This window comes from Dryas octopetala, chromosome 1, assembly GCF_963921425.1.
Source record: "Dryas octopetala chromosome 1, drDryOcto1.1, whole genome shotgun sequence".
NCBI classification, from domain to species: Eukaryota; Viridiplantae; Streptophyta; class Magnoliopsida; order Rosales; family Rosaceae; genus Dryas; species Dryas octopetala.
Window position 1 is genome coordinate 15,341,536 of NC_141366.1, and position 22,794 is coordinate 15,364,329.

Genomic DNA, 22,794 nt, shown 5'->3' on the forward strand with positions numbered 1-22,794 from the left:
TCTCTTGATGGCGTCATCAACCTTTTCCCAACTGGGGAAAAGCATGGGGCATTCACCACGGACAATCGATCCGACAAAGGAAGCGAAAGTACTATGGACCTCCTTGCTCGGTCGTAGGTGACCTTGCTCAATAACGATTCGAATCCTCTCGTTCGTCGTGCGAGTGATTCGCGACGCCTTCAACCCTCTACTTATCCCCCTTGTGGTTTTGGTACCTAGAAAAGCAAATATAACATATTAATTTCACAGTAATCTTATAACATCTAAATAAAATTAAACATAAACACAAGTGATGTGAAAACATTTTTCTTACTCTCTGATGATGAGGCAGTACGAGTGGATGATGCAACATTATCATATGCACCATAACGGTGACCCCGTCGGGCCCTCCGTGCCGACTGAATCCCAGACCCAGTACTAGATGAGAGATCTGGGGATATCGCCGGGGTCGAGTCGCCCTGGGCTATGAGGTCGGGCTGGGCTGCAGGGGCGGGCTGGGCTGCAGGGGCGGGCTGGGCTGCAGGGGCGGACATAGATGCTAAAGTGGACCTCCGAGATCCACCCCTGTTCGAGATCAAACTCATCTGCACAATTCAATAAATATTTATGTTAGTAAAAAAGAAAACTAAAGTAATAACTTACTAATCTGAATCATCATTATCACTTACTAATATGAATCACCATTATCAATTACTAATCTGAATCACCACTAGAAATACTCATTTCATCATCATCATCATCATCGATACCATCAACATCATCATCTTCATATTCATCTTCATCTTCATCTTCATCTTCATCATCTTCATCATCATCATCATCATCATCATCATCATCATCATCGATGAAATCATTAACATCAATTCGGGGAAGTGGCCCAAGATCAATTGATAAGGCATCGATCTCAATTGGAGGAACGTCATGTATCTCGACTTGTTGTATGATAACATCATTGTTGTATGGATTAGGTATGGTCGAAGATGAATCCTCTTGATAGGCCACGTCATCCTGATTTTCTTTTTCTGGAATATCCCATATATTTAGATTCTGAATCATCTGAGCTACTTTCCAACCCACACCCGCCTTAGGGTCATCCAGATAACATACTGGTTTTGCCATTGTGGCAAGAATAAATGAATCATTCTCATACCATCGAGTGTTTGTATTCACAGATATTAAGTCGTAATCGAGTTTAATACTGTTGTTCCTATTCGGGTCTGTATTAAACCAATCACACTTAAATAACACAACTTGAAAGCGATGCGAGTACAAGACTTGATGTACACTCGTCAGCTTGCCGTAGAAATCAACCGTGCCAGTGTCCAAGTTCTCTACACAAACCCCGCTATTTTGAGTGCTCAAGATGGCATCTCGTTCTACAGTTAAAAACTTGACTCCATTCACATTACATCCGGAAAACGTTTCAACCCATTGAATACCACTCGCCAAACTCATTAACTCCTTGTATAACGGCGAATTATCATCAGTCAGCTTTTCCATCTGTTAAAAGACAATGGAATTAATATATTACAAAAAATTTACAAACACATGAACGAACTGATCATTATTGTCAGTAATCACTTACATGTTCCTTAAACCATTTAGGAAACAATTCCCGATGCTTTTTCTGTACACGTTCCATGTCCCATCTTGGATAGTCGTGCTTCATTAGTTCCTCATGCTCAATGCGTAAAGAGTCAACTTCTTCGCAATTGTTGAGTATGAACCAATGAGCCACCTCCATATCGTGTTTCGAGAATTCAACAGCTGATTTAGGGGCTTCGCCAAATGGTCGTGTAATTTGAGAAAAGACAGAAAGTGTCTCATTTTTTTCACCGCCGTCGTCGTTGCGTTGGGGGCGATTGAATGACGTCTCAACACTGCTGAGGTACATTGCACAGGACGTGATGGATTCATTTGCAATGTATGCCTCTGCTATGGAGCCTTCGGGGCGTGCCCGGTTTCGGACGTACCTTTTGTAATTACCCAACATTCTGCAAATGTAATTACATAGTGAGAAAAATTTTATGAGTAACATAGAGCTGAACTTGGAGAATAGTAATGAAATAGTTTAGAAATTGTTACCTTTCTATTGGGTACATCCACCGATAACTGACCGGCCCAGCAAGAATTGCCTCTTGCGGTAAATGTATCATTAAATGAATCATTATATCAAAAAAGGCCGGTGGAAATATTTGTTCAAATTTGCATAGGATGTACACAATCTCATCTTTCAATTTTGCCATGTCCGACACGCGCAACGTCTTAGCACAGATATGCTGAAAGAACCTCGACAACCCAACAATCGGTTCAACCACATCTTCGGGCAAAAACTTTCGAATACCCACCGGAAGCAGACGTTGCAATAAAACATGACAATCATGACTTTTCAAGCCCAAAATTTTTCCAGAGTCGATTTTCACATTTCGAGAGATATTGGCCGCGTATCCATCTGGAAATTTGACCGATGCAAGAAACTTTAAGAATTCTTTCTTGTCCACAGGCTTCATGGTATAAAATGGATGTTTCTTTATCATTTTATCACCCTTCTTCGTTAACCACAAATGTTTCCTGATGCCCATTTCTTGCAAATCTTGTCGAGCCTTAATTGTGTCCTTTGATTTTCCCTCAATGCCCAAGATTGTCCCCACCAAACTTTCGCACACGTTCTTCTCAATATGCATTACATCGAGATTGTGCCTGATTTTCAACTTGGACCAATACTCCAACTCGAAGAATATCGACTTGTTTGTCCAATTTAGATGTGCAGGTGACCTTGGCATATTTCGTTCTTTGTTAGAGGGATGTTTACCAATCCGGCCAAATTCTAAGTTATTCAACTGCCTCAAGATGTCATCACCAGATAATTCTTTAGGTTTCACGCCCATCTCCTTTTTTCCGTCAAAGGCCTCCTTACTGTGACGCCATTTATGATCCCCCGGCAACCATCTTCGGTGGCCCATATAACATACTTTACCACCATGCCAAGCGAAAGTTATATCTTTATTACAAGTAGGACATGCCATATAACCCTTGGTGCTCCAACCTGATAAATTCCCATAAGCTGGGAAATCATTTATTGTCCACATGACTGCCGCACGCAAGGAAAACATTGTTTCGGTGGACTTATCATATGTCGGCACACCATTTTGCCACAATTCTTTCAGCTCATCAATCAATGGCCGCAAATATACATCGATCTCCTTGCCAGGGGATTGCGGTCCTGGAATTAATAGCGTCATGATTGTGAATTCTTTTTTCATGCATTTCCAGGGAGGCAAATTATAAGGAACCACGACCACTGGCCAAGTGCTGTGAGATGTGCTCATATTTCCGAATGGATTAAATCCATCAGTAGCAAGTCCTAATCTGACATTTCGTGCATCTGCTGCAAAATCCGGATATATCTTGTCAAATTCTTTCCATGCGCTTCCGTCTGCAGGATGTCTCATCACATCATCCTCAACCCGCTTATCTTTGTGCCACCTCATGTCACTTGCAGTATGTGTCGACATGTACAATCGTTGCAACCTTGGCTTAAGTGGGAAATAACGCAACACCTTTTGCGGAATCTGTTTCTTTCTCTCTACAGACTTGTTCTTATATCTCGGTTCATTGCACACAGGGCATTTATCCTTCCCTTGGTGTTCTTTGTAAAACAATACACAATCATTCTTGCATGCATGAATCTTTTCATATCCCAAACCGAGATCTTTCAACACCTTATTCGCAAGATAATGGGTTTCAGGTATATGATTGTTCTTTGGAAGCATTCGTTTCAAAATCCCCATCAACTGATCATAACTTCGATTCGAATGTTGATTAAGTACTTTCCAATGCATTAACTCCACAACAGCAGTTAGCACTGAGAACTCTTCACAACCAGAGTACAATTCCCGCTGAGCTTGTTTCAACAATCTCTCGTACTTATCAAACTCTTCTCTTTGGACTTCGGGCAACCCATCATCTTGATCCATATTATCGCTCTCTGTATCATGCTGACTGACTTCGTGATCTAGCGATGCATATGGATAAGCATCGTTTATTATGCCCATCACTTGGTCATTATCATCAGCAACAGATTCAGTAGGCTGCAGAATTGTTCGGGTCTCCGAGGACGTCGAAGCATAAACTCTCGGTTCACCATGATAATACCATGTCGTGTAGTTGTGTGACATCCCAAATCTCACCAAATGAATTCTGACTTCACGCACTGTCTTCCATAAAGAGTTGTTACAATTCCGGCACGGACACCTTATATTATTCTGAGCATTGACATGTTCCTGTGCAACTTGGATAAATGACTCGATCCCATACAAATATTCATCACTAACACGATTCGTATTACGTATCCACTGTCGGTCCATGATGCCTGTTTCCATATTACACGACAATTAGAAAACGATGCGTCACCATTCTTCGTCTCCTTATGCCTCCGGTAAGGGCCCTATCCCATTCGAGAATGCACATATGTGTCGTGGTTGTTGGCTCACACGACGTGGTTTTGATCTGAGAAAATTTCGGCAGCATCTCCCTATGGTTCTCCAAGTGCACGACGTAGATATTTAAAACAAATATCTAGTATGCACTCGAAGAACACATAAGGAGATGTTGCCGAAATTTTCTCAGATCAAAACCACGTCACATGAACCGCTAACCACAACACATAATTGTGCACTCCCAAACTGTCCATGGGTAATTTGGACAATTCAAGAATCATATTGGAGCGCAGTCACGCCAAGCGTCCATGCGCGCCCCAATAGACTCTCGAACGGGTCTAAGGTATCGATTGAAATTTAGTGTACAAAGTTATCCACTGATAACTTCGCACGACTAGTTAAATGTACAAAGTTATCGATTGATAACTTCGCACAAGCGCTTCGTGCCACATGACCTCACCCAGTACTCGAGGAGTGCTGGACTACGTCATCGAAAATTTTGCAATTAAAACTAAACTAAATGTAACATACAAACTAAATTATAATTAATTTAACAATATACATATAAGCATACAAACAAACTATTAAATTTTAGCATACAAAAACATACAAATTAATTAATGAATTTTATAATTAATTTTAACATACAAACTAATTCACTCAAAAATTTAATACAATTATATATGAAACATTAAATACTAAATCATACAAAAACTTAACTAAAAGATAGATTAAACACATACCTCACCAAAAATGCAATTATCCTTCACAACAAATGCAACAATATCCTTCCTTCACCAAAAAAATAAATCATTGTCAAATATGGGCCCAACATCAATCTAAATTCAGATTTCACAACCAAACCACTAAATTAAAAAAACCCACAACATTAACTAATTACCACTAAAATCAGAAATTTCACAATCAATTTATGCAAAATCCACAACAAGTACAAAATCCACAATATTAGAAAATATAAAAAACAGAAAATACCATAAAAAACAGAAAATACCAAAAAAACCAGAAAATACCATAAAAAACAGAAAATACCAATAAAAAACAGAAAATACCCGAAAATACCATAAATTCAAAAAAAAAAAAAAAAAACCAAATTCAGAAAATACCTTGAGCTTGAGCTGCTTTCGGCTTCGAGGGGGGGGGGGTTTTCGGGTGGAGGGTGGGTTTCGGGGGAGGGTGGGTTTCGGGTGGGGGGTGGGTTTCGGCGGGGGGGGGGGGGGGGGGATGGGTTTCGGTGGAGGGTGGGTTTCGGGGGAGGGTGGGTTTCGGGTGGGGGGTGGGTTTCGGCGGGGGTGGGTATTTTCGGGGGTGGGTTTCGGCGAGGGTGGATGGGTTTTCGCGGCGGGGGTGGGTCTCCGATGGGGGGGGTGGGTTTCGGTAGGAGGGGTGGGTTTTCGGGGGTGGGTTGCCGATGGGGGGGGGGCGGTTTTGGGTTTCGGGGAAGGAGGGAGGAGGAGGAGGAGGAGGAGGGAGGAGGTGGAGGGAGGAGGAGGGAGGAGGGAGGAGGAAGGAGGAGGCGCTGCGAGGCGAGGGTGAGGGACTGCGGCGCGAGGGTGAGGTGAGGGATCGAGTGAGCTGACTGAAGTGAACCCAGAAATGGGTATAAATTTAAAGACTTTGGGCGACGAACATGAATTCGTCGCCCAAAGTGACTTTAGGCGAGGAATTAACAAGTTCGTCGCCCAAAGTCACTTTGGGCGACGAATTTATGTTCGTCGCCCCAAGTATATTAAAGCGACGAAAATAAATTCGTCGCCCAAAGTGACTTTGGGCGACGAACTTGTTAATTCCTCGCCTAAAGTCACTTTGAGCGACGAATTCATGTTCGTCGCCCAAAGTCGTTGACTTTAGGGCGCCGTTTTATCCCGCCATAATTTCAGACTTTGGGCGACGCACTGTTCGTCGCCTAAAGTTATATTTCGTCGCCCAAAGTTGAATTTTTTTATGAACCATAGTCGTTCATACGTTCGAGCTCCAATACCAAACTTCTAGATCTCCAATTGACCTAATATTTTAGAGGAATGATCTTTGAGTGACAAACTAATAAATGAACGGTTCAGATCGTTAAAAACACAATCGACATATAAGGTTCTACATATAAATCAGTGATTTTTGCATTTGAAGACTAAAATTATATCAACTCTTTCGTTAAAACCTTGTAGCTTCAATAATTGTGAAGACCACAACGTGATTATCACAATCAGAGCCATTCTTCATATATGTTCACACTCAAAGATCAACCCTGCAAAAAATCGGCTCAATCGGAGTTCATCTACTCGTTCGATTATTATTATAAGAATCAAGATCGTTCATACATCCTAAATGCTAAACCTAACTTCTACATCTCCAATTGAGTTAATTTTTTGCATGGATGATCTTTGAGTGAGGCACTAAGGAATGATCGGTTCGGATCGTTAAAAACACAATACAAAAGTGATCTTCTACATACAAATACACTTAAAGAGTATAATTATATTAACTTTTGGGTAGAAATTTTGGTGATTCAACAATTTGTGAAGACTACAATGTGATTTTAAAGATCGGAACCGTTCATTCTATTCGTTTATACTGGAAGATCATCCCTGCGAAAAATCGGCTAAATCGGAATTCATCTCATACTTCGATTCGTATTACAAAATTTACAATCGTTCATAAGTTCAACCACCGTTACCTAACTTTTACATCTCCGATTGAGCTAATTTTTTGCATAGATGATCCTTAAGTGAGGCACTAAGGAATGATCGGTTCGGATCGTTAAAAACACAATACAAAAGTGATCTTCTACATACAAATACACTTGAAGAGTATAATTATATTAACTTTTGGGTAGAAATTTTGGTGATTCAACAATTTGTGAAGACTACAATGTGATTTCAACGATCGGAACCGTTCATTCTATTCGTTTATACTGGAAGATCATCCCTGCAAAAAATCGGCTAAATCGGAATTCATTTTATACTTCGATTCGTATTAGAAAATTTACAATCGTTCATAAGTTCAACCACCGTTACCTAACTTCTACATCTCCGATTGAGCTAATTTTTTGCATGGATGATCCTTAAGTGGGGAATTAAAAAATGAATGGTTATGATCTTTGGAAATACAATCGTATAGTATGCTATTACATATATAAAATTGTAAACAAAAAAATATTCTTACTTTGGGCGAGGAACTACAAATTTCGTCGCCCAAAGTGATCTTGGGCGAGGAACCTAAAATTTCGTCGCCCAAACTAACTTTAGGCGACGAATTGTGAGATTCCTCGCCCAAACCATTATTACAAAACAGGATGATCCTTTGGGTGACGAACATATTCCTCGCCCAAACATAGTTTGGGCGACGAACATAATTTCGTCACCCAAAGTGTCTTTGGGCGACGAAATGTATATTCCTCGCCCAAACATAGTTTGGGCGAGGAAATATTTTGTCACCCAAAGTAAGTTTGGGCGACAAATTTTCTTGTTCCTCGCCCAAAGGCACTTTGGGCGACGAACATATATATTCCTCGCCCAATGTATTTCCCAATTAATTGTTTGTTGTTAATGTTTAGGCGACGAAATGGGTTCGTCGCCCAAAGTTACTTTGGGCGAGGAACTTGTTGTTCGTCGCCCAAAACTTTATGATTTTGAGCGACAAATTTTCTTGTTCGTCGCCCTAAATTTCTTTGGGCGACGAATATATGTTCGTCGCCCAAAGTTTGGTCGCCCAAATATATTTTTCTTGTAGTGGGAGTAGCTTTCATTTCCTCAACACAATCACATGCAATGTACGTATATATTTTGAGTAAAGACTATTAATCACAATGAATTTGAGAAGAAGGAAAACTAGAAGAGAGTTGTTGCGAGAATAAATGTACATATAATAGTGTATATAGAAATTCTTTTTTGTTCAATCATGCCAGTTCTGTTGTTGGTCTTTTTTTTTTTTTTTTCTGAAAAACAAAAAATCTATATCTTTTATCCTTGTTTATAAATGGTAGATCTTTATGCCTGCTTAAAATTTAGAGTCACTTATTATTGCATGATCTCATGCAAAAACTACACTCCACATTAAAGGTCTATCAATTATAAAGAGTACTTTTAATAGTAGACCAGCTCCATATTGTAGTTGGCTAATTGAAGATCGGCTTTGCATTCACCCTTTAGAACATCATCTTTGTTCCATGTACTTTGTCATTGTTGTGTATCTATGTACTCTATGAAGTGTGTTTTCCTGATATATAGTTGACTAACTTTCAAAATATTATATATATTTTCATACTTTTAGGATTTTTCATACATTTACGTAGAGAGACCAATTGATATGTTTGCAGTGACTATGGTAAAGAATGTATTATGAGCTCCTTTTTCTTTTTTCTTAAATATGTTAATAACACAATCATTTCTGAACTGAGCATATATCTAATATGTGCTAGTTACCACACTTCTTATTATAGATGTTTCTTCTCTAAAGATGAAAAGGTACCAAATTATTCTGCAAAATTGGCTATGAAACTATTGTTGTCAATGCTTGACTTATAATTGAAAATGTAAGTGAAGCTTTGGTTGTTACTATTTGGCAGTAACAACTTGTTATTGTTACTGTTTGATAGTAACAACATTTTATTGTGATTTTTATATATGTTCTTGTAGATTATGAAATTAATCTCAATTATTTTGATTTTTTTATGTTGAATAGTTGAAGGTGTAAGGCTTGTTGTCAATTTTTGACTTAGAATTGAAAATGTAAGTAAGGCTCTAGTTGTTACTATTTATCAGTAATAACCTGTTATTGCTATTGCTTGACAGTATTAACCTTTTACTATGATTTTTATGTTCTTAGGGTATGAAATCTCACTTATTTTGATTTTTTCATACTAAGTAGTTGAATATGTAAGATTTTCTGTCAATTATTTACTTAAAATTGAAAATGTAAGTGAGGCTCTAGTTGTTACTGTTTGTCAATAAGAACTTGTTATTGTTATTGTTACTGTTTAACAGTAACAAACTTTTACTATGATTTTTATGTTCCTGCAATATGGTATGAAATCTCATTAAGTTTGAGAAATCTGAATGGAAATGTGTTAGGTTGGTTTACCTATTTAGTTTGGTTTAGGAGAAAATGATGAATAAAAAAATATTAAGAAAGAAACTTTCAGATTGTGGAGTTGAGGAAGCAAAAGCCTCAAGTCAGTAACAATATGTTATTGTTATTGTTTGACAGTGGCAACTTATTTGATGTATCATGTATATAATTTTTGCATGCACTGTGCACACATGCTTTGAATTTTTTGGGATAATTGATGTAGTTAGTGGCACAAAGAAGCAGCATGTGGCCAATGATTATGCAAAACGACTTTCAATAGGTTACAAAGAGGTATAACTTGATCGCTCTTGATATTCTCAGTAGTTTCTTTACTTTCTCATAATGAAATGTTTTCCTTTCAATTGTCTCTTGCAGTCTGAGAAGATTGTTTGTTGCAGAATCACTTGCTTGCATGACAGAGTCAAGATCCAAAGCTGGTTGCAAGAGTATAATAACTAAGTTTCAACAGGCAAAATAAATTACCTTTTAGCCTACACTTTTGGGCTGTTTCACTTCACCGCTATATTCAATCAATTATTTCGTATAACAAGTTTCAAGTTAGATCTGGAAGTTTCAAGTTATTGTGATTTTGTTTTATTTTGTTGTCATTGTGTTATAGGTTTATAATTCATTTGGTTGTTTATGCTTTCACAAGGATTGTATTAGGTTTAAATTATATCCTCTAATGTATTTTTATTGCTATTGTTAGATGATTGTTACTGTCGGACAATAGCAATATGTGATTGTTATGCTGGGCAGTAGCAATAGGTGACTGTTACTTTTCGATAGCAAAGATTGTATTAGGTTTAAATTATATTCTCTAATTTATTTTTATTGTTATTGTTACTTGATTGCCATTGTCTGACAGTAGCAATAGATGATTGTTACTGTTGGGCAATAGCAATAGGTAATTGTTACTACCGGATAGTAACAATAGGTGATTGTTATTTTCGATAGTAACAATTATATTTACTAATAAATGCAAAAGATTATGGACATCTTGATTTTTTGTGTTTTATGTTGGTTATTATTTAATATGTTTATAAAATAAAAAATACCTAAATTATGATTTTTTTTGGATAATTTATGTACTAAATGGCACTAAAATAAAGAAAAAAAATTGCATTTTAAAAATACTGTAGCGCGCTACAGTAACGCCGTTACTGTAGTAACGGTTTTTTTTTAAAGTGGGCCGCTACAGTAGTTCACTGTAGCGGTTGGGCCGGATGAATAGTAAATTTTTAAAAATAGACTTTAAAAAAAAAAAACCCTTTATCTTTTTCTTTAATTATTTATTAAGTTATGTGATAAAAAGATAAATATAGTAGACCATCAAATGATATTATAAATTTTTTCTCAGGTATGGTGGATCGATCTGAAGTTCATGTGAAACCATCAATTAATTGTAATTATTTTGAGTTGGTTGGTTGAAACTTCAATCCAAGTCATTAGCTTGTGATGTTAGCTGTCAACATTATTGTTTTTTTGTTTTACATTCTTGGTTACCGTTATTGTTAGAGAGCGAATTCGACATAACAAAAAAACAAAAAAACTTTATTAAAGCGGATCTTATCGCATCTATCCAAAAGGAAAAGAAAAAGACTTAGACCAAAAAGATAAGGTGACTTTTATTGTTAGTGTGGAAGAATGAGGAGGATGACGAACATAAAAGGATGCGGTATTTCGTCAGCCAATGATATGAATATTATTCGGATAATTACAATCAAGCCACAGATCGAGGGTATGCATGCCGAAGCTGAACTGATCGATGAGAGGTATGTTTGGGGCATGTCTTGGTCCTAGGGGTGTGTTTCGGCCGGATCGAATCGAAAATAGGGTGTTCCAATTCCAATCCAAAAAATTTTGGAATGAAATTTATGTTTCAATTTCTATTCCAAAAAATCGGAATTTCAACGTCTCATTTCGATTCGGAATTTTCGGATTTCTCGGAATTTTCGGAATTTTTCGGAATATAACACTTCGGAACTTTCGGATAAAATTTGAAATTTTCGAATAAAAAATCGAAATTTTCACATTTTCATAATATTTTTTAGAACATGTTTGGATTTTTTTTTTAGAATAATGATGAAATTAACAAACAAACAAAAATTAAAAGACAATAGATTATGATGCATTTCAATATTTATATTAAAATGTAATTAAAATATATGTCCAATTTAAAAAGAAAATTCAAAATATTAATTTAAATAACATTTAGAACCATACCATCTCATACCATTACCATAAAAAAAATCTAGAAAAGAAGGAAAAAAAGAAAAGAAAGAAAGATGCAATTTAGCAAGTTTTTCATTGCTAGATTATGTATGTTAAGAAATAAATTATGTATGATATATATTGTGTATGTTTAATGGTATATATTATATATTATAACATACATATTATATAAGAGAAATAAATGTCACTATGAATGTATAATAGGCTTAATAGCACATATCTTAGAGGTGGGGGATTAATCTTTGGAGCTCATTCAACATTGTTAGAATAAATGTTATTAGTAGATACATGTTACTCACATATATATATATATATATATATCATGTTTGAAATTTTGAAAATAATAAGCTTAAATATTTAGTAATTAATAATTACAATTTGTGGGATATTCCAGTTGGAATAACTGTAGAATTGCTCCACATCTTCAATTCCCCTCCCTAATAAAAAAAAAATAGTAATTACATGTACGGAAAATGTGGGTGCATGTTTGTGTTACCAACTTACCATTTATGTTATTATAATACACATATATTTATAATGTACATATGTTTATATTAATAGTATTAGTCATCTTTTTTAAAATATATGTTATATGTATCATACTAAATAAATGATAAAATATATAATATGGAATAAATTGGCATAATTTTGGAAATATTGGATCGAAATGCCTTCGGAACATTTCGGAATTTTTTGGATCGGAATTCGGATCGGAATCAGAATCAGAATTTACATAAACAATCCAATTCCAATCCAATTTTTTTCGGAATTTTCGAATTTCGGCATTTTCGGATTCGGCAATTTCGGATTCGGAATAAAATTGGAAATTTTCGGATAGGAATCAGTCGGATTCGGATTTTCCAATCCAAATCACACCCCTACTTGGTCCAATTAATGGTTCCTATATTGGACATATTGGTATTATTATCAACTTAACTATTTAAGTTTACATGCGTAAAACATAAAATCTAATACATCTCTATTTATCAATTAGGTGTAAGATTTTATCTCAAAAAACTTCAATATAACTTAAAAAAATATTTTACTTAATATATCAAACGATAAACAATCACTTATTATACGTGGAACAATTACATTTTATCCTCAATCACTAACAAGGCGGAGCTAGGCAATCATAATTCTCGAAAAAAATTCTCATTTTTTTTCAGCTGACAACCAGCTTTTCCCTGCTTTCTGCGTGTAGGGAAAGTAGGTGGAAATCAAGGACAATGAGAAACTTCCTAGCTAGCAAGCTGCAACTTCAAAGTTCAATTACTTTATGTTTGTGGATAAACCCACACCAATCCAGTAGCCAACCAGGGCCGGACACGTGGCTGGTCAGACCTGACTTCAATGTTTGACTTCCCAGTGGTCAGACTTTGACCTCCACATCATCACTGCTCAGCACTTCCTCCGCCAGCTCAGGTCGGATCTCCATGCCGAGTCCTCCATGCTCGGTCCGAGCCGAACCGATGATCTTCCAAGGGATTGAGTGTTCATCTTTCCATGGTCATCCCGGTTCGGCTCGGCTCGGCACAGATATAATCTTCTTTCGAGTTCTGGCGTCGACCAGTCAGGGCTCGGAGGGACCCCAATCTACTGGACCGGCTCGATCTGGAATCCCATGCCCGATCCGATCACATATGGACTTCATGTATACGCATAAAAACATGCGTTCGGTTCGGCTCGGCATCCCGCCGCCACTCCGAGGAAGATCACGTTGAGACGAAACCGCCACACTTAAATGCACCTGACACAAATCCTCTGACAGATGGAATATCCAGCCTGCATCCATGACTATTGGGGTAGTTTGTCTGAACCTTCCAACCTTGCATTTAATGGAGCATTCAATGCAGCATTGAATACTGAGGAGATGAGTAGCTGTGCATGCAACTGGTTCTGACCAAGCGCGTGGGTCTCTGGCAACCATTCATTCATATGCAGGTAACTTACTCATCAAGTCTTCCTAGCCTATATAAGGCACCATATATGCACAAATGGGGGGATCAATCCATAAATCTAGCTATCAACTACTCACCAGACAAACACTTACTAAAATTTCCACTCACCCAAGAGCATACCCCACTTGCTGAGAATAAACCCATAACATTTGCCTTGTTCTTCTTATTCTCCCAAGTTCTTCCTTTGTTCTTCCTCACCTACCATCAAACACCATCACTGACTTCATCATCGGAGCGTGTTTGGCTGGTACCACACCGGTCCGTCTCCTTTGATCTTGTTTCTCTTGCAGGAAGATCTCAATCAACATCCACATCATCGTCCAGCAAGGCTTCGGATCAGCCAAGTCACCATCTCTAAGTTGTTGCATCTACCTCACGAGAATTTGCATCAACACTTTACATATAATATATCATGTCCCAAACTCGCACTCGGCATTTCTACAGTCAATTGCAAATACTTTTTGTTAAATTGATATCATGCTCTAATGGGGTGCATGATTAATTAACCAAATGAGCCCACCCACCAAACCATTGCTTGTCAGCTAGCCATCCTTAGTTTTTACTTTTTAGAATAGGGTTTAAACTTTTCTTTTTGGTGAAAAAAATGAGGTTCAAACTCTAAAGCTTGTTCATTGTATTGTATCACATTGGGTTTTTTTTTTTTTTTTTTCTCTGTTCAAAGAAAATTAGAAATGAACAACATCCAGCACCTAAATTATCAAAGTGGATCAATTAAGGGCAAAACTAGGAGTGCATTGTAGCCTTGTAGCTAGGTGGACATGTTATCAACCACATTCCCCTGAATAGAAAAAACCATCCATAAATAGGATTAAGAGTAAATGATTCTATTGCTCCAACAAGCCTCCAACACTTTGGCTGTTTTAATATTGGAATTCATGTGTTTTGACCCGACAAAATGAATATTAAGCTGAAGTGATCGATGAGAGGCAGAATCTCCCTTGCTTAATTTCAGCAAAACATCAACAAGTCTTTTTAGCTGGATATAATCATATATGCACTCGCACCGAGCATTTTTTCTACAATTAATTGTGAATACTTTTTCAAATAAGTAATGTTAGGGAGATCATCTTAAAATTTGTCCATTTAAAGAATGACACTGAAGACCTCCATTGTGTGGCACGTAATAGTATTTCTTACCAATCAAAGGTTATGCTATTGCTAGGTTTCGGCAAGGCTCCACTTAAGGCTTGCTTTAATTTATATAGCTAAAGGTATCGATCAGCTATAGCTGTACACGAAAGCAATTATATGTCAGCTTAATTCTCTCACTTAAATTTCTGTGTTGATGCAAATTTCCGTAAGAGAGATGCAACAACTTAGAAATGGTGACCTGGCTGATCCGAAGTCTTGTTGGATGATGACGTGAGATCTTCCTGTAAGAGAAACAAGATCAAAGGAGATGGACCGGTGTGGTACCAGCCAAACACGCTCCGATGATGAAGTCAGTGATGTGTGTTTGATGGTGTTTGAAAAAAGATGAGAAAGAACAGATGATGAACTTGGGAGAATGGGAAGAATAAGGTAAATGTTCTGGGTTTATTCTCAACAAGTTGGGTGTGCTCTTGGGTAAGTGAAGGCCTTTTGTGTAAGTGTTTGTCTGGTGAGAGATTGATAGATAGTTGATTTTGCACATATAAGCTGGTATATATATAAGCAAAGGAGATTGTGATGAGTAAGTTACCTGCATGTGGTTGGCTGGTTGAGAAAGATCCACGCGTTCGGTCGTGAACAGTGGCATGCACAGCTACCCACCTCCCTTGCATTCAATGCTGCATTGAATGCAAGTATGGAAGATTCAGGTGAACTGCCTCAGTAGTCATGAATGTGAGCTGGGAAGTCCCATTTGTCAAAAGATCTTGTTAGGTGCATTTAAGTGTGGCGGTTCGTCCCAACGTGATCTTTCTTGGAATGGCGGCGGGGAGCCGAGCCGACCCGAACGCATGTCTTTATGTGTATACATGAAGTCTATGTGTGATCGGATCGGACATGGAATTCCTAACCGAGCCGATCCAGTAGATAGAGATCCTTCCGAGTCATAACTGGTTGACGCTGGAACTCAAAAGGATATTCCCTCCGTGCCGAGCCGAGCCGAACCGGGACGACCGTGGAAAGATGAACACTCAATCTTTTGAAGAATCATCGGTTCGGATCGGAGGGCACGAAGGACTCGGCGTTGCGATCCGATCTGAGCTGATAGAGGAAGTGCCGAGCTGTGTGATGATGTGGAGGTCAAAATTTGACTACTAAGAAGTCAAACACCAAAGTTAGATCTGACCGGCCACGTGTCCAGCCATGGTTGACTATTGGATCGGTGTGGGTTTATCCACAAACATTCTGCTTTTAGTGAAAGTAGGTATATATTTGGAAAAACGTACAATATATGACAAGTTCGTAGCAATTAATTAAGCAGCACTTCTCGATGATCGTTTTCCATGCTTGATCAATAATTTTCTCTGTGGAAACTGGAAAGTGGAAAGGGAATTTCAACTTTGCATTATTGCACCCAACTGAGTGGAAATCATGACCCAGAAAGAGAAATGACTACAAAAAGCCAGAAAGAGAAATGACGGAAATTAACGATCCCAATAAAATTAAGAATCCTAGCTAGCTCTATTCATTCGGAACACCCCTAATACAAAAGAATCCTTATTAATTTGCACGTTACATAGACTAAAAGAAAGAGATACATCATGGCAAAAAATATATATGATCACGGTTTTATGTGCCTAATGTATTTTTTTTTTTTTTACTTAATAAGTTATATGATAAGAAAGATAAACACAATAAACCATCAAATAATGATATAAATTTTTACTCTAAGTACTGGGTCTGATGTTCATGTGAAACCATCAATTAATTGCAATTATTTTGGGTTGGTTGGTTCAAACTTCAATCCAAGTCATTATCCGAATTGGACTTAAACAAAAAAACAAAAAACCTTTATTAAAGCGGATCTTATCGCATTCGCATCTATCCAAAAGGAAAAGAAAAAGACTTGACCAAAAAAATAAGGTGACTTTTATTGTTAGTGTGGAAGAATTATGTTTGGGAATTGGGGCATGTCTTGGTCCAATTAATGGTCCCTATATTGGACAGATATTATTATCAACTTAAAATCTAATACATCTACTTACCAAATTACCAATTAGGTGTAAAATTTTATCTCAAAAAATTTCAATATAACTTAAAGAATATTTTAATTACTTAATATATCAAACGATAAACAATCACTTAATAGTTATTATACGTGGAGCAATTACATTTTAATATTTTATCCTCGAGCACTAACAAGGCGGAGCTAGGCAATCAACTTCTCGAAAACATTTCTCACTTTTTTTCAGCTGACAAGCTTTTCTCTGCTTAATTTGTGTCTAGGGAAAGTAGGTGGAAATCAAGGACAATGAGAAACTACCTAGCTAGCAAGCTGCATCTTCAAAGTTCAATTACTTTACAATTTTACATATAATAATCATGTCCCAAACTCGCACTCAGCAATATTTCTACAATCAATTGCAAATACTTTTTCTTGAATATGATGCTCAAAGTGCGGTACGTGCATGATTAATTAACCAAATGCACCCACCTACCAAACCATTTCTTGTCAGCTAGCTATTCTTAGTTTTTACTTTTTAGAATAAGGTTTAAACTTTTCTTTTTGGTAAAAAAAATGAGGTTCAAACTCTAAAGCTTGTTCATTGTATTGTATCACATTGGGTTTTTTTTTTTTTTTTTCGCTGTTCAAAGAAAATTAGAAAAGAACAACATCCAACACCTAATTGAATTATCAAATTGGACTCAGTTAAGGGCAAAACTAGGAGTGCATTGTAGTCAGGTTGATATGTTGTCAACCACATGCCCCTGAATAGCAAAACCATCCATAAATAGGATTAATATTGGAATTCATGTGTTTTGACCCGAAAAAATGAATATTATGCTGAAGCTGAAGTGATCGATGAGTGGCAGAATTTCTCTTGCTTAATTTCAGCAAAACATCAACTAATCATATACGCACTCGCACCGAGCATTTCTTTCTACAATTAATTGTGAATATTTTTTCAAATAAGTAATGTTAGGGAGATTATCTTAAAATTTGTCCATTTAAAGAACGACACTGAAGACCTCCATTGTGTGCCACGTAATTTGTTTTCCCTTTTGTTTTAGAGCCATTTACAGGCCGGTCCAATTCTTTTAGGGCCAGTTTGGTATTGCTGTGTGAAAAAACAGCTGTAAGGTAAAACAGCTGTGAAGTAAAGTCAGCTGTAAAGTAAAGCAGGTGAGTGTTTGGTAAAGTATGTTTTCAAAAGTGCTGTGAGTGCAAAAAACAGTATCAAAATGTTTGGTAAATGTTAATGTAAAAGTGTTGTGACTGTGTATAATTACTAAAATAGATATGATACTAAAAGTGTCTTTCACTTATTTGTTTGGTAAAAATAAAATGTTTTTTACTTGTTTTTTAAATTTTTGGCTACAAATTTTTATTAGCATTAATTTTTCTAAGAATAAAATTATTAAATAAGTATGTGTATTATTTTTGTAGGTATATTATAATTTAAATCGTGCAAATAAAATATCATAATTAATTATCACAATATAAAATATAACTAACAATGGACATATTTTTTAATTTAAAATAAACAAATTAAAAATATAGAAATTAATGAGGATATTATGGGTAAAATAAAATATTCATTGTTGCTGTGATTCACTGCAACTTTCAAAAGCACCTAGAAACCTGCTTTCTGTTTTTGTTGTGGGGAGTTGAGAATTGTAGGAAAAATCAGTTTTTAATTTTTTTACGAAACACCAAAACTGCTGTAGGTGATTGAGAATTGTCATCCACAGCAGCTTTTAGGTCTTCCACCGCAATCCCAAACGGGCCCTTAGACTAATACCTTAATGCTTTTTAATTTTTGACTGAGATCCAAAAATATTGTTAAGATGTTTTTAATTTAAAAAATGTCTAATATTATCCTAAAATTAATAATATTTAAATTTTAATATTATCTTAGTTTTATATTATATTAATATTATAATATTAGTATATTATCATATTATCATATTATCCTAAAATTAATTGTGGAATTTAAATTATATTAATCTAATAAAAATGCATCAGTCTAAAAAATAAAAAATAATCAAATAAGGAAAAAAAAATTTTATGGATACATTTCAATTGTACCAATCGATCAATGATTTGTTGGCATTTATGTTATGGTTTAGCTTCGAAATTTTGGACTCTGCTCAAAATCTCAAAGCTAAACTCTAACATAACGCATCCACAAAGCTCATTGTATACCCTAATGGTGTGTTTGGATGAAGAAAAAAAATTTGGAATTTAAATAAAACTCAGCATTTAAGAAACTACATACTCTAATTTCCTTGTTTGGGTCCATAAATACAGAATTTTGTAAATTCTATGTGGAAAAAAACTTGAGATTTGAAGGCTGTAAATTCCAAGTTTAAATTTCATCTAAATTAGTGTCATTTTCAAAATTCCAATTTTTATAAAAAAGAAAAAGTCGTGTCCACCCATCATTTTGCTAATTAATTATAATACCACCACCACTACCACCATGCCGCTGCTACCACCACCACCACCACCGTCACCACCACTGCCACCGCCACCCCCACTGCCACCACCGCCGCCACCATCACCATCACCACCACAACCACCGACACCACCTCCGTCGCCACCACCACCACCACGGTCGCCACCACCACCTCTGCCACCACTACCACCGCCACCACCACCACCACCGACACTGCCACCACCACTACCACCGCCGCTGCCACCACAACCGACACCACCTGCGCCGCCACCACTGCCACCACCGTCACCACCACTGACACCATCACCACCACCACCGACACTGACACCGTCGCCACCATCTCCATCTCCATCACCAATGTCATCACCACCACCATCGTCGTCGCCGTCGTCACCACCATCACCACCACCGCTAATGTTGCCATTGCCGCCACCTCCAATACCCCAATTTTTGCCGCCACCATTTCTCCCACCGCCCATGGGACATCACCCCTACTACTATCGTCAACTCACCACAAGCATAATTTTTATTGTTGCCACCATCACCATCACTCTTTTATAAAACTACTATAAATTTTATATTTAAATTTCATTATGATTACATTTATCCAAACAAGAGAATTTACAAATTCTAGAATTTTAAATCACGTCATTTTTAATTCCGTCATTTGTGAATTCCTTAGTAGTTTCAAACTACTTCATCCAAACGCACCATAAGAGGGGATTAGGTGAAAAGATGAAGATTTACCCTTAAAATTCGATGAAGGAAGCAGCATGGCCGAGTGATCGGCAGCTGAAACCGAGCGTTCAAATCAGGTGCGCACCTAATCGAATATGTATATATATATATATATACCAACTTAGGTATTAGTACAATTGAAATGTACCTATATATATATTTATATAAACCTAGGTATTGGTACAATTGAAATGTACCTATATATACTTTTTTTTTACGTTTTTAATTATTTTCAATTTTGTGGGTTAATGCATTTTTGTGATATTTGTATAATTTAAACGGATATTATCTTTTATTATTTTAAATTATAAAACATAAAAACTAGATAATCTTGAATATTTTAATTAAAAAATGTAAAAATTAAAAATGTCCTAAGGAATATTATCTTTCATAATTTTTAAATTAATTCATATTAATTCTCTTAATTTTAAGAGATATTATGAGTCAAAATTTTAACAAGTTCATTTTTACGGAGGTCCAAGCCCAAAGAAAAGCAAATAACTACCCAGCAATAGATCTGGGTCAGGGGGAAGTAAACATACAACCCAATTTCAGCATGAGCCAATAAGACGTCAGCCCATCAACCACTCCATTTGTTCACGAAAAATGTGCTTTCAACTTGCAGTTCCAATTTCTATCTAACAATAGCGGGAAACTACTCAAACTTCTCCAGTCTAACAACTCAACAATAATGATAGAATAATGATATTCTATTCAAATTTATTCATCAAATAATCTATCAATACATCGGATGATAACATTTAGGTAATCAAATTTAGTGAGTATAGTGCTCAAAATCAAGAATGGAAGCATGAAAGGAAAATTTCTGCCAAATCGTCATTTTTGTGACATACAGCTATTTTGTTATTCTTAAATTTCTACCATTAAGGTATAAATTTTGTACTATTGAATATCATTGTATAGCATATACCAAAAATGAACTCCTATAAAAATGTATATTAACTAGTTTTATTTGCCAAAAATGTTGACCTTAACAAAATCCAACATAATTGCATACTCTCCCATAGCCTTCTCAAGCACACCATTTCTCAATAACTGAGGGAAGAACAGCCAATTGCCAGTCACACCCAAGAACACCAACGTCAATGATCTCGAAACTGCTCTGGGCGACCGCCACCTTCCGGCGGCTGCCTTCTTCACCTCCGCCTCAATTCCCATGCACACCCCTTGCACGACAAAGAACCACGTCACCTCCCACGTGGGTGGCACGCGCGTGAGATAATAATAAAGCAGCTCGTGCATTAAACCCGAGACCACAAAAGTGGAGATCACGGCAGGGAGTTTGGCCCATCGAGGCCCAAGTATACTCATAGATATGCGGTGCACGGGGTCGTATGTGGTGGGCCGTAGAATTTTTGAGACCATGAGGTTCCAGCGACGGCCCCAAAAGTCTTGAAGTGAGGTGGAAAGGTAAGGCGCCCTGAACTGTGGCTCCAGCCCAAACCCAAAGATGGCTCGCGCTGGGATTGCACTCAGGGCTAGCACAATTTCTAAAGCAAGGTACATGTGACAACAGTACAAGGCTAAGATCACGAATGGGTGTAAATATGGTCTATACTCATATGTGCCTATCACCACAGCCAAAAGGAAGACCTTCATGGCAAACAAAGTTGACTTTTTAGGCCCTTTTGTGACACTTCTACCAATTGGGTGCACAGATGTTCTGGATTTTTGGGTGGTTTGGTGAGATGGGATTGAGTCATTTTGTGATTTTAGAGGTGGGTTTTGTTTGATTTTGATGGGAAGGCAAGCTATGAAAATGAAATGAGAAAGTGATATTGGTGGGTGTGGTGATAAAGGACCATGGCCAAAGGAGAAGAGGAGGAGCTTGAAGATGCCAAGCCAAACTAGAAATAAGGCAGTGGATGCACCGAGATGGAATGAATGGAGATTCAAGGGGAGGATGATGAAGAGGTAGAAGATGGGGAGGAGAGAGATGAACCTCACCATTCCCTTTGGGACCAATCTTGCTACTATGTAGTAACAATAACATAGAGATGTGATTGTTAGGATCCATACCTTGATGAAGTTGTTGATTTCACCATCATCCATTTCTTGATCTCCTTTTTCCCTTTTCTGTTTTTTGATATATGCTGGCTTCCCTAGCTTAAAGATACATGCATGTTGAAGTTGTATTAGTTTATAGCTTTTCTTCAGCAATGTTGTGCCTTTGGCTTAGATGGTAAACCTTGTCGGTTGGGCTTTAAGGTTAGAGATACCCATGGGGAGCTTGTAATTGTTCTCTTGTTTGGCTTAAGAACTCTAGATGGTTAGTGCATGTGCCAAAGTCAAATTAAGTTACCATTTTTTAATAACATTGTTGAGCCAACAATATCAATCCAAGGACTTCAAAGAAACTTGTCAATCGCAAATTTTTGTATGCTCTTTATAATATGTCATCTTAGCTATATTTTCTAATTGTTCCATTTTTTCATCATTGTTCATAGTGATTTGAGAGTTTATCCCGACAAAAGTATTGAAGAAATTAAGAAAGCTGTACTAGATTGTGTGCAATAAGTCCAAGAATCGGATACAAACCTATTAACCCGTTCGTCTATACAATATTGGATATTTTCAATTGGAATTAAAATAAATTTTTCACTCTCCTCTTCCTCTCCCCCACATATAGCTTGGGAAGGAAATTAATGAAAATACCCACCTTCCACGTACTAACAGGATCACTGAATAATTAACCACAGAGGACCACCTATTAGGAAATCGGTTTTAAACCCTTATCAAGTTATCAAT

The 22,794-nt window shown here is 37.0% G+C and overlaps 1 protein-coding gene and 1 pseudogene across 1 annotated transcript; both read right to left on the bottom strand.

Moving 5' to 3' along the window:
* Positions 1-191: 191 nt before the first annotated feature.
* On the bottom strand, positions 192-4,446 carry LOC147298398 (uncharacterized). Its single transcript, XM_086250727.1, has 5 exons — positions 2,086-4,446; positions 1,586-1,994; positions 757-1,500; positions 303-584; positions 192-215 (listed from the first exon to the last, which is right to left on the bottom strand). Exons 1-5 carry the CDS (start codon positions 4,380-4,382, stop codon positions 192-194), a joined length of 3,756 nt encoding a protein of 1,251 aa, XP_086106853.1. The 5' UTR covers positions 4,383-4,446.
* Positions 4,447-20,994: 16,548 nt separating this feature from the next.
* LOC147298399 (acyl-CoA--sterol O-acyltransferase 1 pseudogene) lies at positions 20,995-22,363 on the bottom strand (annotated as a pseudogene).
* Between the last annotated feature and the right edge of the window lie 431 nt (positions 22,364-22,794).

What these genes read in the sequence shown, in the direction of transcription:
- LOC147298398 (XM_086250727.1), bottom strand. Translation starts at nt 4,382, where the DNA reads ATGGAAACAGGCATCATGGACCGACAGTGGATACGTAATACGAATCGT. An exon ending in ATGAATATGAAGATGATGAT is followed by an intron (nt 585 to 756) that starts GTTGATGGTATC and finishes TGAATTGTGCAG; the next exon opens with ATGAGTTTGATCTCGAACAG. An exon ending in CATCAGAGAGTAAGAAAAAT is followed by an intron (nt 216 to 302) that starts GTTTTCACATCA and finishes TTGCTTTTCTAG; the next exon opens with GTACCAAAACCACAAGGGGG.